Source organism: Apium graveolens, chromosome 4 (genome assembly GCF_009905375.1).
Source record: "Apium graveolens cultivar Ventura chromosome 4, ASM990537v1, whole genome shotgun sequence".
In the NCBI taxonomy this organism is placed as follows: domain Eukaryota; kingdom Viridiplantae; phylum Streptophyta; class Magnoliopsida; order Apiales; family Apiaceae; genus Apium; species Apium graveolens.
The window spans coordinates 119,441,283-119,458,371 of record NC_133650.1 but is presented as its reverse complement, the minus strand read 5'-3'; the positions used below and the strand labels follow the sequence as shown (position 1 = coordinate 119,458,371).

The 17,089-nt window shown below is 36.2% G+C and overlaps 2 protein-coding genes across 2 annotated transcripts; one reads left to right on the top strand and one right to left on the bottom strand.

The window, feature by feature from the left end:
- The first annotated feature begins 7,609 nt into the window (after positions 1 to 7,609).
- Positions 7,610 to 12,112, top strand: LOC141719288 (SUMO-conjugating enzyme SCE1-like). The gene is made up of 5 exons (XM_074521664.1): positions 7,610 to 7,773; positions 7,880 to 7,963; positions 10,577 to 10,729; positions 10,815 to 10,928; positions 11,770 to 12,112. Exons 1-5 carry the CDS (start codon positions 7,705 to 7,707, stop codon positions 11,830 to 11,832), a joined length of 483 nt encoding a protein of 160 aa, XP_074377765.1. The 5' UTR covers positions 7,610 to 7,704; the 3' UTR covers positions 11,833 to 12,112.
- Positions 12,113 to 15,033: 2,921 nt separating this feature from the next.
- On the bottom strand, positions 15,034 to 16,734 carry LOC141718919 (uncharacterized). Its single transcript, XM_074521290.1, has one exon. It carries the CDS (start codon positions 16,732 to 16,734, stop codon positions 15,034 to 15,036), a length of 1,701 nt encoding a protein of 566 aa, XP_074377391.1.
- Positions 16,735 to 17,089: the final 355 nt, after the last annotated feature.

The following is a 17,089-nucleotide window of genomic DNA, read 5'->3' as shown; positions in this document are numbered from 1 at the left end:
TATGATTTTTGGATTTAATGGGATTGCAATTATGGTCGATAACTCAAACGGGATTAGTTCCAACTGGATGTGATGAAGCGGCTATTAGAAAATGAAAAGTTTGAGACATATTTTATATATATTCTTGATATGATTTCCAGAAGCTAACACTTGGAGGTTGTTCCTTGGCATGAGAACTTAAACTTTTATGTTTGGATCTAAGAAATTATTTTAGTGAAATCCATGAATATATTGAGACAAAGTTGCTTGTATGAAATAGGTTATGGAGATTTTGTCCCACATTGATATTGTAAAAGAAAGATATTGAGTTTATATAGCATCTTGTGTAAGTGTTGTTTACAACTATTAGCATAAGTGGAATGCTTGTGTGGCCTAATGCTAGTGGTAACTCTTATATTTTTCTTTTCTGTTACAAGTTTAATTATTTATATTGATTATTTAATTATTAATATTAAATATATTGAGTAAGGATTATTTTAGTCATACTCTGAATATATTTTGTAATATTAATATTAATTAATCAGAATATAATATAAATAATAAAGAAAACCCATTTTGTTTACCTTTTCTATTTTGTTACTTGAGATACTACATCGAGTAAAATAGAAGAAGAGCAACTTGAGATACATATATATTGAGAAGTATACTTGAGATAAAAAATAATATAAGTCTCAGTGTCTACCCCGCAAACATATATGAGTTGCATAGATTTTTTATGGGCAAATTGAGGTGCGAGTCGCCCTTGATCGCTGCTGGTTCTGTCGCCAGATTGATCTATTATTATTTTATCTTGGAAGTGATATTGCTGCATCCTATCACAGCGTAAGTGGGGGGAATAATTTTTTTCAAGAATAGTCAAGCCCTCTTGAAGGGTTTGGCGACTCAGTTATTGTATTCTTCTTCTTATCATAATTTGGAAAGCGATAAGAGATAAGTTTTCTTTATTTTCTTTGTCAATTACAGTCTCTAATTATAGTTTGTTAGATTTCGTGTTTTGTTTGGTTAGTTGGTTATTTTTCTTGTTCTTGTTATTATATATATAGCTACCCATTGTTACTTTGTAGTTAGAATTATACACAACAGCGACTACATGTAAATATATCATCTTCAATAAATGGCGTTCCAACCGGATGTGATGAAGCGGATATATGTAAATATATGATCTCAATAAATGGCGTGATTATTTCTCCAAAATAGATGAATTGATCGGTTATTGTTTCTGTTTTATGTTTGTATTATATTTATAGATGCCGATATGTTGTATGATTTTTATTTAATTAAATTAATTTCTTACTCACAAAAATGTTGAAGTTAGAAAATTTCATATTTGAAATGAAATAATGTCATCCAAACATTTCAAATTACTATGACTGTGTCAAAAAAGAGAGGTTAAAATCACTACCGAAGATTTTAGATACTTTGTCAGTTTCAAATAAAATTATGTCATGGTCATATCAAAATTCCAAAATAACGGAACTGAATTACAACATAAAATATTTATCTTGATATGATATAGTTTAGAGGCTATTATCATAAACCATTATCATAGATTATTAAGGCCAATTACATAAAAAAATATTCACTTGATAAAAATAAAATGTGGTTGAAATAAAATGAAATTTGTATTATTATTTGTAAAAATTGAGTTAGATTTTTATATTTTTTATTCCTTTTCAATTAAGTTGAACTAAAAATCTAACCCATATATTTTAGCGGTCATGCTTCATTCTCCTTATTTTTTATTTTTTATTTAACTTTCGATTATAGAAATTTTGTACATAACTTTTTTTTATTATAATTAATTTATCATTTTCATTCCATTCCGATCAAATTTCATCACAGCGATAAATCAAATTCCAAACACAATTGATAGAATACATTTTTTTCATTATATTTGTTTATAATTTTTCATTTCATTCTGTTAAATATATGATCATATTGGGGCCTTCCTCTAACACCTTAAGGTTTTAGATGAGCTGGTTACTCAACATGGTATCAGTGCTTAGGCTGGCGGTAGAACTAAGGTTCGATTCCCAGCCACCCCCAACATTCTCATAATTTAATATGGACACTAAAGACAATTAATGCCCCAAAGATGGGCGCCAGTGTTCCACTCTTCGACCCATAAATGGGCTTTCGAGTGAGGGGGAGTGTTAAATATATGATCCTATTGGGGCCTTCCTCTAACACCTTAAGGTTTTAGATGAGTTCATTATGTTTGCTTTGGCCACCTGGCTTCTTGGGACCACTCTGCTGGATATAGACGTTGCTATTTATGCTTTCTATTAAGACCTATTTGTAATTTCCTTTTCTGTTTGTTGGAATATTCCACGTAATCGTGCCTCCCCATATATGTGGGACGCTCCTCTATAATTGGCATGAGTGATTGTTTAGGAATTCTATCTGAAGTTGCTTTCTCCCTTAATATCCAATTCTGCATATTTCCCATTTTAGTATACTGCTCTTTATGGTATCAGAGCCATTCCGTGTAAGTTTTGGATAATATTTTCTGAGATTCAACTAGACTACAGTCTTCCTCACACACTCATCTTCTCACATCTTCATAGCTCGGCTAATATATATATATAAAGCTCTGCTTTGTTTTTACAGATCTGAGAAAGACAATACATTTACCCACTGTCATTGATTAAACATGGCGAATGGTGGCAGGTTTAATTTTGCGGATATGTAAAATCCGCTCTTCTTGCACCCATCTGATGGTCCGCTTTCAATTAGCGTTACCAAGCTTCAAGGGGCTGGAGATTTTCGTTCTTGGAAACGATCTTTTGAACTGCAGATTTCTGCTAAACGAAAGCTTGGTTTTCTAACTGGAAATTTGGTAAAGAACACTACTGATGAGGTTCAAGCTGCTCAATGGGATACATGTAACGATCTGGTAATATCTTGGCTACACAATAATGTGTCTGATAGTATTCGTCAATCTGTACTCTTTGTTAACACTGCTAGTGAGATCTGGGCTCAACTTGAGAAACGTTTTATGCTAAGTAATGGTTCTAGAAAATATAAACTTAACAAAGATCTGTTTGGATTGAGACAAAATAAAATGAAACTGAATGACTATTTCACTGCTATGAGTAGTTTGTGGGAGGAAATCGAGTCAATGAATACTATGCCTGTAGTAACTACTGTAGCAGCTGATGTGACTATTTTTATAAATGATATAGCTACCCATAAAGCTGGGTCTAGATTGTTCCAATTTTTAAATGGTCTAGATGATACGTATTCCTCTATTAGAACTCAATTGTTGATGCTACATCCCTTAACTACTGTTGAATCTGCTTATGCTACACTCCAACAAGAGGAATCACAAAAAGACCTCTTTACTATTGCTGAAAATGATGTGTCTGCTATGTATGGTCGTGCTTAGAATGAGTATAAAGGGCCTGCGTGTACTGCATGTGGGAACAAAAATCACAGCACTGATAGATGATGGACTGTGCTGGGATATCCTAGGTGGCATAGGAAATATAAGCCAAGCCAAGGGAATTCTGCACCAGCTCAAAAATGGCCTCAACATTTGAACAATAATCGATTTGCTCAACCCAGACATGCCAATAATGTTGTACAAACTGTTAGTACTGGACAAGAAGAAGTAATGTTTACTCCACAACAGCTTCAACATCTTCTCAAACTGTTGCCTCAAAGTTCTGGTGCTCAAATCTTACAGACTTCACCAGCTGAGGAAGATTTTGACAACTGCTTCTCGGGTATGGGCACTTGCCACATGTCAGCTTTAGAGAGTGGGGAATGGATTGTTGATTCAGGAGCAAGCGATCATATGACCTCTACTCTTGACAATTTGCTGAATGTTCAGTTGGCACCTCCTGAGCTGATTATTAAACTCCCAACTGGTGCTTCTTGCAAAATAACTCATATTGGAGATATTCATTTGAAAAATGGTTTACTTCTTCGTAGGGTACTTTATGTGCCTTTGTTTAAACACAATTTGATATCAATCCACAAGTTGTCACAAGACAACAACTGTGCAATTACTTTTCATCCTGAAGGCTGCAAAATGGTTCATAACAGTACTCAACAGACAATGGCAGTGGGAACCCTGAAAAATGGGCTTTATTACATGAAGGACACTCTGTACAAGGCTTGTGTTGCTAAAGTCAATACCTCCTCAAAAGCAGTGCAACCTGATTTTGCTCTATGGCACTGCATATTGGGCCATGCACCCTTGGCAAAACTGAAGTCCATTCCGTTCTTGAAGTCACAAGTTGCACCTACTGACAAGATCTGTGTGACTTGTCCAATGTCCAAGTTTGTAAAGCTGCCCTTTGAGCTCAGTAAGTCACATGCTGATGAGAAATTTGCATTGGTGCATATAGACACATAGGGTCCGTACAAGGTGGCTACTAGGGGCAATTACAAGTATTTTTTTACTTTGGTTGATGATTGCACGCGAGTGACTTGGATTTATCTGATGCAATTTAAATCTAATTACTATTCAACAATCAAGTCTTTATATAATTATGTAGAGGTGCATTTCAAGGCAAAAATTCAAAGCATTAGATCTGACAATGCTCCGGAGTTTGCTGATGCTGGCTGCAGAGAATTTTATGCAGAAAAAGGTATATTACACCAGAAATCGTGTGTGGAAAGGCCACAACAGAACGCTCGTGTAGAGCGTAGGCACATATATGTGTTGGAAATGGCACGCTGCTTGCATTTTCAGGCAAATTTGCCTCTATATCTTTGGGGTGAATGCGTTATGTCTGCAGTCTATATTATAAATATGCTGGCAACACCATTGATGGATAATTTGACTCCATATGAAAAGCTGTTTGGACAGCATGTGGACTACACTCTCATGAAAACCTTTGGGTGTCTTGCGTTTACAGCTAATCTCTCGAATTCTGGTGATAAATTTAGTGACAGGGGGGTGCCATGTGCTTTTTTTGGATACCCATTCTTACAAAAGTGCTACAGATTGTTGAATCTCACGAATATGCAAGTGTTCGTGTCTCGAGATGTGATCTTTCATGAAAGTATCTTTCCTTTGACTAAGGCTGGTTCTGAAAGCTACATTCAACCCACACCAGTTCCAATGACCAATTTAAATGCTCAGCCAATTGTTGATGATGACCTGATCATCTCAGATACTAATGACAGTGACAATTCAGAGTCTCAACAACAACCTCCTATTAGACACTCAACTCGACAAATCAAGAAACCAGCTTGGATGAGCAGCTATGTGAACAGTGTATAGTCATTTTCAAACATTGCAGAAGTGGTGGACCTCCCACTGGAAAATGATTTTCACTGCTTCTCTGTAAAAGTGACATCTGCTGAGAATCCAATTAGCTTCAAACAGGCCTTGCAACATCCAGAGTGGATAAATGCCATGAACAACGAGCTGGCAGCCTTGGAAGAAAATAAAACATGGGTTGTCACCTCTCTTCCAGCCGGGAAAATACCCATTGGTTGCAAATGGATTTTCAAAACCAAGCACAAGCCTGATGGATCTGTTGAATGTCACAAGGCGAGGTTGGTTGTGCTTGGGTGTAGACAAACTTACAGCATCGATTATGCCGAAACGTTAGCGCCTGTGGCAAAATTAACCACAGTGCGAACTTTATTGGCTGTTGCTGCAACACAGAATTGGATGACAGTTCAGATGGACGTCTCCAACGCCTTTCTTCATGGTGTGTTGAAAGAAATCATCTACATGAAGATGCCTCAAGGGTATACTGGTTGGGGTTCGAGGATTTCTGCTGAATATTTTGCCAACTCGTCCATTTTGTACCTCGTTTGCAAGCTGTTGAAATCTCTCTATGGGCTTAGGCAAGCCCCTCGACAATGGTTCAGCAAACTTTCAGAAACTGTTCTACAACTGGGTTATGTGCAATCTCGCACTGATTATAGTCTCTTCACGAAATGTTTAGGTAATTTCATTACTTTGGTGCTTATATATGTCGATGATTTGTTGATTGCTGGGAATTCTGCTGATGAAATCAATCATTTGAAGATTATGTTAAGTAAGCAGTTCCACATGAAGGATCTAGGCCCCGTAAATTACTTCTTGGGACTAGAAGTATCTCGTTCTTCTCTGGGATTTTTCGTGTCTCAAAAGAAATATACACCCGATCTTCTCCACGAGTTTGGCATGGATGTTGTCACACCGTTGAAACTGCCTATGAACAGCCATCTAAAACTGACACCAACAACTGGTAGTCCTATTGTTGATCCACATCCTTACCAAAGATTGGTTGACAAGCTGATTTATTTGACAGTGACTCGTCCCGACATTACATTTGCTGTTCATGTCCTTAGCCAATTCATGCATCAACCAACGAGTTCTCATATGCAAGCAGCAAAGTGTCTCCTTCGATATCTTGTTGGTAATCCTTCACAGGGAATTCTGCTCACGTCTTCCTCAGATATGACCATACATGCTTACTCGGACAGCGACTGGGCTAATTGTCCTGTGACACGTCGATCTACGTCTGGTTTTTGTCTTCTCTTGGGGAAATCTCCTGTAAGCTGGAAAACCAAGAAACAGAACATAATTGCTCGCTCTACCGCAGAGGCGATGATGCATGAACGAACGAAACACGTAGAAATAGATTGTCATTTCGTTCGAGACAAAATTAAAGCTGGTGACATAAAAACGACTCATGTTCCAACTCAATCGTAGGTGGTAGACATATTAACCAAGCCTTTGTCAGTCAAACAACACTACCTGCTTTTGGACAAGCTTGGAGCTTCCAGCTCCGCTTAAGGGGGAGTATTGAAGGGAATTCTGCTCATTATGTTTGCTTTGGCCACCTGGCTTCTTGGGACCACTCTGCTGGATATAGACGTTGCTATTTATGCTTTCTATTAGGACCTATTTATAATTTCATTTTCTGTTTGTTGGAATATTCCACGTAATCGTGCCTCCCCATATATGTGGGACGCTCCTCTGTAATTGGCATGAGTGATTGTTTAAGAATTTTATCTGAAGTTGCTTTCTCCCTCGATATCCAAATCTACATATTTCCCATTTTAGTATACTGCTCTTTACATTCCAATCCTATTTCATCACAACTTTAGTGTGATAAACAAGTCCCAAACATAATTGATTGAAATATCATAATTTTGTTGTTACTAATTTTTTAAGGAAAATTTTGGTAGGGAAATATCTTCTATTTGTACATATCAGAATTATAACATATATTATATTTGATATATGGATAATATTATATTTGAACTACTTTAAATCATCATGTATACAAATATTCAAAAATAATTAAAGGCCAGATTGACTGAAAATGATTCAGTTTTGGAATTTCATTTCTTTGATTTAGAAGTTCAATTTATATTAAATATAAGTGATTTTTAATTTAATTGAAATTTAAGGGATTTTAACTTTATTTAAATTTGATCCAAAATCCGAAATAAAATAAGGCGTGGTGACTGGTGACAGACAGGTGATGGCAGAAAGTACAACTGTACAAGTATTCCCCGCGTGATATATACGCTAAATAAAGTAATGTCACTTTTTTCTAAAACAGTTGTAATTCCCAATAAATAATATTTAAACGTATTTATTAACTTAATCAAAAAAACAAAAATATAATTTAAAATTCCAATAAACCCTTTTTCATCTCTTCTATATAAAACTGAAGGCTGCTCCACTATTTCCCCTAGTATAATTTGAGAGAGAGAGAGAGAGAGAGAGAGGAGAGAGATAGCATGTCTGGTGGAATAGCTCGCGGTCGTCTTGCCGAGGAACGCAAATCGTGGCGCAAGAATCATCCTCATGTATCTCTTTGATTCTCCCATCTTTCTATTATTTTTATATTTTTTAGGGTTTTCATTTTGACTTAGTTATGTGTGTGAAATTGAGTGTGTGTGTGTTTTGAATTAGGGTTTTGTAGCCAAGCCAGAGGCACTTCCCGATGGCTCCATGAATTTGATGGTTTGGCACTGCACTATTCCTGGCAAACCTGGGGTTTGTTTGCTTTCCTTGTTTTCTCTTTTTCGAAATTGTTCTGTTTTCGAAATGAAATAAAGTAGGCATTTTGATATAATTTATTAACTTTCTGTTGTGCTTTGATTGATGTATTATGGGTTATTGTGTGTTATGCTTGTTCGATATGTTCAGTTAATTTGTTAGTGTTTTTTTTATTGTTTTGATGGGGATTATGGGATATTAGCGATATGAACATTTCAAAGCGGCTTTAATGAATGAATTAGTGAACGGATTGAAATGGAATGCTTTTACCACCTATTGACTGTGTTAATGCCAATGAGAAGGGTTTAGCTTTCAGTGAAGTTCTGATTCTAAGTTTCAGTTTATGATGACTCTGATTTATATATTTTATTTTCTTGGGGGGATGGGGAGGACGGATCCTTGGTTTGATTTGCAACTCTGAATAAGCTATAATTGTCCAAATACAGTTATTACAGTGTTAAAGGAGAGAACTTTGGAAATTATTAGGAATTTTCAACTCTTTTCCACCTCAAACACCTGTTCTTTTTTTTTGTTTCCTTAAGATTTCTTTTCTTCGGGGATGTTAATGACTTCATGCATGTTTAAAATAGTTCTGACACCGTTTATTTTGTTATTCACATTGATTGTTAGCATGTATATGCTGGTTAGCACGTAGATTATATTTAAAACACACGGGTAGAGAGGGAGGGTGATAGTGGTAAGCTATTTAAATGATTGCTTAGTGCAAGCTTGAAATTCTGTTTTGTGGGTGGTGTGCTATTTAAATTATGTGTTACGCTTCTAGACAATCAGCTTTTATCACTCCCTACGTTGTCTACTGTTTATTCTCCCAAACTCTCATCTAAAAGGTAAGATGGCATTAAGCAGTGTTCGTAAATTATCCAAATATTGTCCTTAATTTGGTTCTGTTTTGGAAATTGTTTTTTTAAAGCTTTAATTGTTAGATTAAGATCTTAAGCTGCAGTTTGCATTTGACTTTGTTTATACATTAGTTCAATCCATATAGAATACAAAAAATAGTCTAGTCACCACCACTTCAATTGTATTTTCTTTGAAGTTCAGTGTTTATGTTAGATGCTTTTGCTTGAAATCTAGAATTGCATTATGGATTAGTATCCTGTTCCTGCGAAGTATGATTGTGGATCTTGTATGCTTGCTGTCCTGGCATATTATTGCTTGCATAAATCAGTAAATAGCTTATTAATTATTTATTTTATAGATTTTATATTTTAAGTTTTTTGAACTCGGTTGTTTTCCAAACTGGGACGAACTAACCAAACATTTTTTGATTGGCTTGGTTTACAATATTACTTCAGTTCCAAAAAAAACAGAAGTGTAGCTTTTGTTTATTTTTGTTCGGTTTTGAAATTAACTGGCTGTTTGTTCACTGCTAATCATTTACCCCTTCAAGTCTCCCTTCTCCTGTACCCTTGCCCCATAAACTTGTCATTTTTAAAAATTAACATAGCTCCTGATTCTACCAATGACTACAACTGAAGGTCCATCTCAGTTAGTGACAACAATGTCAATAACACTGCCACACATCAGAATTGTACAACGTGAGTGTTCAATTTCAAACGACTTCAATTATGAACTTTTTACCCCAACACAACCATGACCACTGTCACCCCTATTTTAATTTAGATTTATAATTTGCATCAGATTGAGGCAATTTTGTGCCCAAATGTAGCCCCACTTATTCCTGAGTTTTCTGCTTTTTGGCCACTTAAGCCCTATTTTGACAGCATTATATTTATTAATAGCGTAGAAAACATATTTTCTGTTATCCGTGCGTTGACCTAGGAGGCCGCCTAGTCCTTTCCTAAGAATATTTTCTTTATATTTTAAACTCGTGACAATTAAATAGAATGATGTGTCATAGTTAAAAAGATGGTAAAAACTGACAAGGATGTCACAGTCGGGGGATGTTTGATTATTCTATAAATGTCATGTCATTATGAAAGTAAGACACTGTAGATTCCTGTACTTGCTCATTGTTAATGCTGGAAGAAGCTGTCATCCCTTTTTTGTTTGACCTTTAGTGTGAATTATTCATCCGTCGAATCAAGAATGGGCAACCTCTCACGGAATTGACATTATTTTTATTCTCTGTAGTAGTATTCTGGCTGATGAGTGAGCCACCACAATGGCATATTAGTAAAATGGTTGTCATAACATTCTGTAGAAGTAATAAGCTAAAAGACAAGTTCGCTTCTCCTCTGCTCTTGAAGTCTAGGATTTTCATGACATGTTAAGTCGCTTTGAGTGAATAAACATGCTTCAAATAGCTTACTTTGAGATTGCATTTTTTGTAACAAAATTACACTAATTTTTTTGAATATATATTGCCGAGGATTTAGGATTTTATATTCAATCAATTTGTATATCACCACATATTGTAACTGTAGTGCTTTGCGATCAACAGAATTGTGGAATTATCATTTGCAAGTCTATGATTTTTAGTTGTAAATTATGTAATATGGTAATCCCCCTCTCTCGCACACCCTCCAATACCAGATATATGTGTAAACATAACTACACTTTCTTGAGTTTTCTGTGTTGTATTGCAATTTGAATGATGATATTATGTTTAACTATTAATTGTTGCAGACTGACTGGGAGGGTGGTTCCTTTCCACTCACTCTCCTGTTTAGTGAAGATTACCCCAGCAAACCTCCAAAATGTAAATTTCCCCAGGGTTTCTTCCACCCTAATGTGTATCCATCTGGAACTGTGTGCCTATCAATTCTCAATGAAGACAGTGTAAGTACATGTACCTTAACATCTACTGATCAAAATTTGGAAGAGTGATACATAACTAGTTCTTAATTGAATTATTTGTGTGTAGGGATGGAGACCTGCTATTACTGTGAAACAGATTTTGATTGGCATCCAGGATTTGTTGGACCAACCTAATCCTGCAGATCCTGCGCAGACTGAAGGATATCATCTATTTATTCAGGTAAGATAAGAATAATACTGAAGCCTAGTGTTCTTATGTTGCATAAATTGTTTCATCTTGTGACTTGCTGCATCCATTAAAGTCTTAGATGATTAGATTTTGTTGGGTTGGAGTCAATGTGCTTCAGTTAGTAGTAGATTGTTGGGGAAAATACATTCAGGCTTGAGCTAGTGTGAGATTTATTCCCTTCACTTGTTGCGGCCTGCTACTAGAAATTCTATTTTCTAATTTAGCAGGTTTACGTACGAATAATCATATATAGGCTGGGATGTATTGTTGAAGTAAATTTTAGATCAGTTACATGCTTTTGCTATAATACTTTAGAGTACTGATGAAGGCATGACTTGTCAGCATTATATTAAAATCATTTGGCTCTAGGTTTCAGTATATCAGTTTGTTGCGGGGTCCATATCTTCTTGTAGTTTTCTGGATCCACCATGCAGCCGTGGGTTTAAAGTGGGGGATCTGACCATATTCTATTAATATTACATGTAAGGGGCAGGTGGTAGATATCTGGTGGAATGACTGGTTGGTGATATATGTTTTTAAAGCAGCAGAGAATGGAAACATAACAAAAAATTCTTAAAACACTGAATATAAGATTTTTTTTGCAATAATTGTAAGACTTGCTTGAAATCGTTCTATGTTACGGAAAATAAATTATGTTTTGCATGCAATGTATTTTTATTTAGTGTAACATTAATCCCGATTCCCGACTCTGGCACTTGATGATTAATGAGTTCTTTCAAAAATCAAAACTATGGGTGATGATTTTTAGTATAACGCTTAGTTTGTATGCTGAGTTAATTTTGAATGTACTGAGTTATGTCAATCTGTGCAGGACACTGTGGAGTACAAAAAAAGGGTTCGCCAGCAGGCTAAACAGTACCCACCCATTGTCTAATTACTGAACTTTGTTGCATGCTTGTTGATGGTTGATGTGTGCAACAGACATTGCTGATGGAATTACTTGAAGTTCAGATATTAATTTATTTATGTTGATATGTGACTTGTTAAGTCTAATTTTGAATGGTTTAGAAGTGATAGCTGATGTTACATTGCAAATTAAATTGTTTTTGGTGGATGTAAACCTGTAGACTTTGCTAAATGTCCATAACTTATGGAACCTGAACAACATCCTATTGCTAGCATGGGTTGTGTAGTAGCACTCTTATTTTCTTTTCCCCGCCCGCTTTCTTTTCTAGTTTGTGGGTTTTATATTTAGTGATTGAATTCAGCTGAATCCTTCACTAATTCCGGGGACCGGGAAAAATGGTAATGTACCCTGTAGTTCCCAAATCAGAAAAGAGATCAGGAATTGTTGTATAATTAAATACAAAACATTGAGGGTATGGAATGTTATTTTATATTTAAGATGTACAAAAGTCTAGATCTTGATTTTGAAAGTGCAGTACTTGTGTACTAAGTGTGAACTGATGAGAACTATTTCGCTGATCACAGAAATTGAACCTTCACTGAGGTGATTTCTTCTGTTCACGGCTTCAAGCTTGTAATGTTAGATTGCTGCTTTTTTGTTATTTCATCTTCAGTTCCCGCATGATTAACGGAAGAGATTGTAGATTGTGACATACAATAATTTCAATACACACTGGACTTTCCTTTTCAATCCTTGTCGCTGCCTAAATTTTGACTTTGTAGTTCTAAGTTCTAATACGACGGCTATTTATTTAGCGGGGAGACTCATTCTCCATATCCGTTGTAAACCACCTTACATTTTTTTTATATTTCCAGCTGTGCAGGTATACGAGTACTACAAGATACAGAAGGGGTTACACTATATAGGTTGTTTATGGTCTAAATTCCTGAAATATTTTATTAAATATACCGATTCCAAAATTTTTGAAAAATTCTGATTATGGTCCTTTCGTCTAATTTGAGTTGGCGGACGTTCTAACTTTTAGGGGAGTGAAAAGAAGGATGACCTTTTTTAGAGAAAGCGAAGGTAATTGGCAGTTTTCTTGTGATATTTACGAGAGCAACTCCAAGAGCCGAACCTTATTCCAAATTTGGATCGAACCCCTCTCCAATTCCAACAGTTTGGTCTAAATTTTGATCCAAATCTCAAAATGTTTATTTAATTATTTTAAGGTTTTATAATAATAAATATATTATTTTTGTATGATGTAAGATATTATCTTTATATTTTTTTATTATTATTAATTACTTGTTTTATTTTAAAATTGTTAATAAATGAATAATAGAATTCTAATTAAACTTCAAATATATATGAAAAATAGTAAACACATTTAGTTATAATTTTTATAATAAAACCGTTAATAAAACATTATATCCAAATAAGAAAAGTACAAATATTAATTAAATCTTAAAACATCGTTAACTAATACTAATTCTCAGAATTAATATATTCTTCTCACAAATGCTCAATTAGTGAATGTATTCGTAATTTGAATTCACGAAACGCAATGATATTTATTTAATTACGTTTAAATATTTTCTAATTTAAATTATTATTTAAATAAATAATAATAATATCATAATATCGGTTAATTGCATTTACCGAGATTTAGGCCACTGTTGTGTGAATTTGAACCGAAATCGGTCCAAATTTGGACCGGAATCCACTCTTAGAGTTGGCCTAAGCAACGGATATTGTTGTGATGTTAACGGTGAATTGCACGAGAGATTCGATGGATGGTTGGTGTTGGATAGAATCAGAGATGTACATTGCAATGTTCACGTGATTTAAGAGAAAATGTCCGTAATTTGTGATGTACGGAGGATCGCTGCAAATTAATTTAAGATTAATATTCTTAATTTTCCGACTGCATAATCATGCTAGCGAAATAGTTATTTCCAATGATCATGCCCACAAAATAATTATTTTCACGTATGACTCCCCCGTTAGTCGTCACGTCAATCACTTTGTTCCGATACTCTGAGGTTCCACGGAATTGTGGAAATTCTTCTGGCACTGAAGCATATGTTGAGGGGGAGCAACATGACTCAAATCCAGAGACTACTACAAGTGATTTAATTCAAGGAATATCAATAAAAAGATGTTAGATATATTTGTGATGTCATGACTAATATGATTTGTGTTTAGTTTTCAGATTTTACTTAACATGACAAATCAGTACTTAACTGGAAATCAGTACTTATACTGAAGTCAGGACTTAAAATATCAGAACTTAAGTTGTGGAAACTTAAATTATCAGGAGATATTTATCAGGAGATAATATCAGGACTTAAGAAGACTTTTCAGATAAGGAAGACGGCTGATTTAAGGAAAGAAGATCGAGACTGAAACAAGAAGAGATATGCATGAAGAAGAATTCTAGGAGGAATAGAATACTTGAAAGAAAAGATAACTGATTGATATATATTAGGAAGCATAATTATATTCGATATCAATTAGAAGATTATCTTGTAACTGTGTAGTATATAAACACAGACATAGGGTTTACACTACAGTGTGTGTGACCTAATAAGTGGTATCAGAGCAATCTGTTAACATACATACAGTAAAGATCCAAAAACAATCATATCTGAGGAAACACAAACTCCAACCAAACCCACCAAAACTGAAAAAACTCCAAAGACTCAAATCCATAATCGATATGAGACTATTAAGATTCCCATACTGAAACCTTCTGAGTATCCCATATAGAAGGTGAGGATGTCTATGTTTCTGGAAGCTACAGATCCAGAATACCTTGACAGAATTAATGAAGGACCACATAAGCCAACCAAGCTCCATGTTTGTTCTGAGTCCTTCTTCATTTGCTTCTTCTTCAAAGTTTATTCCTCTGTGAGAAGGAGATCTCACTTCAATAGGAAGCATTGCTTCTGTTCCATAAGCTAGTTTGAATGGAGTTTCTCCTGTGCTTGTCCTGGTGGTTGTCCTGTAGGACCAAAGTACACTTTGTAGTTCTTCTGGCCATTTGCTTTTGCTTTCTTTGAGTCTTTTTTCAATTCCTCGGAGCAAGATTCTGTTGGTTACTTCTACTTGGCCATTTCCTTGGTGATATGCCACTGATGATTTTTTGTGCTTGATCTTGCGCTCCTGGAGGTAGGACTCGAACTCTGATCCGATAAATTGGGATTCATTATCTGATATTAGGACTCATGGTATCCCGAACCTCATCAAAATGTTGTCAATAAACTTTATGCAGTCTTGTTGATTGATTGTTCTCATTACTTTCGCTTCAACCCATTTGGTCATGTAGTCAATTGAGACTAACAAGTACCTGAGATCTCCTTTGGCCCGGGGAAAGGGTCCTATGATGTCGATATCCCAAACGGCGAAGGGGATGGGTGACAGGACTGAGGACGGTAGGACTGGGCTGATCCGGGACACATTGCTGAAGAGTTGGCATTCCTTGCATTTTTTCACGAACTCCATTGCATCTTTATGAATAGGCGGCCAGTAGTAACCCTGTCTTATGATCTTATGAGCTAGGGCCTTTGCAGACATGTGGTCTCCGCATATTCCTTCATGGACTTCCGCCAGACAATACTTTGCTTCTTCTGGGCCAATACACTTCAGGATAGGAGATGAGAAGGTCATGCGGTAGAGTACTCCATCTTCGAGGAAGAACTTGGCTGCTTTTGCTTTCAGTCTTTGAGTTTTTCCTTTATCTTCTGGGAGCTCTCTTTTCTCCAAATAGTTGATGAAGGGAGTCATCCAGTTGTGGTTGCTTTCGATCTCCAAGACTTCTTCGGAATCGATAGATGGTTTATGGAGTTCTTCGAAGTAAACTGAGTAGTCCAGATCTGATGAGTTCCGGACTAATTTGGATATAATATCCGCTTCTTCATTCTCTTCTCGACAAATCTGAAGGACTTGATGGTTTGGTATTGCGGCTAAGTGACTTTGAACCAGTGCTTGGTACTTAGCTAGGATATGATCTTTTGCTACATATTCTCCATTTGTTTGCTTGACCACTATCTGGGAGTCGCTGTAGATTTTTAGGTCCTGGATCCTTAGAGTCCTGGAGAGCTTTAGTCCTGCGATTAACGCCTCATATTCTGCTTGGTTGTTTGTTGCGGGGAAGCCGAAAGATATAGCTGTTTGAATTGTGAATCCTTCAGGACTTTTGAGTATGAGTCCGGCTCCCGACCTCTCGCTTGTTGAAGAACCATCTACTTTCAAGGTCCAGGCCCCCGAACTTGTATCCTTTTCTGGCTCCTGATCCATGTCCATTGGTTCTGGCTCTTCTTCTGGGAAGTTGCATTCGATTATGAAATCTGCAAGTGCTTGAGCTTTGATGGAAGTCCTGGGAATGAAGCTTAAATTGAACTGGCTTAACTCCACAGCCCAATTAACAAGTCTTCCCGAGACGTCCGGCTTATGAATTATTTTCCTCAAGGGCTGATTTGTCACCGCTTTGATTTCTCTTCCCTGGAAGTAGTGCCTGAGTTTTCTTGAAGTTGTTACTAAAGCAAAGACAAACTTCTCCAATCTTGGATATCTTGTTTCTGCGTCTTTGAGTACTTGGCTTACATAGTAAACTGGTTGCTGTTTTCCGTTTTCTTCCCTGATTAGGGCAGCTCCTACGGATTGTGCTCCTGCTGACAAGTATAAGTAGAGAGGCTCTCCTGGCCGAGCTTTGGTTAGGACTGGTGGCTGAGAGAGGTAAGACTTAATTTCCTCAAATGCCTTTTGGCACTCCGGACTCCAGTTCACCTCTTTTTTGTTGCTTGCTCCTTTGAGTAAATCAAAGAATGGTAGGCACCTCTCTGCTAGCTTTGAGACAAATCTCCTGAGTACTGTTAGGGATCTTGCTAGCTTCTGAACATCTTTTTGGGTCCTGGGAGCCTTCATCTACTGGATTGCTTTTATTTTCTCTGGATTGGCTTCTATGCCTCTGTTGCTGATCATGAATCCTAGGAACTTACCTGCTCCTACTCCGAAGGTGCATTTCTCCGGATTCAGCTTGAGTTGGTTCTTCCTTAGGTTATCAAAGCACTCCTTCAAGTCTTCCACATGTCCTGATATAGTTGTTGATTTGGAAATCATGTCGTCGACATAGCACTCCAAGTTTCTCCCAATCTGGGACTTGAATATCTTGTTCATGGCCCTTTGATAAGTGGATCATGCGCTTGTCAATCCGAAGGGTAAGATCACATAAGCATAGACTACTCTGTGAGTTATGAATGCTGTCTTAGGTATGTCCTTC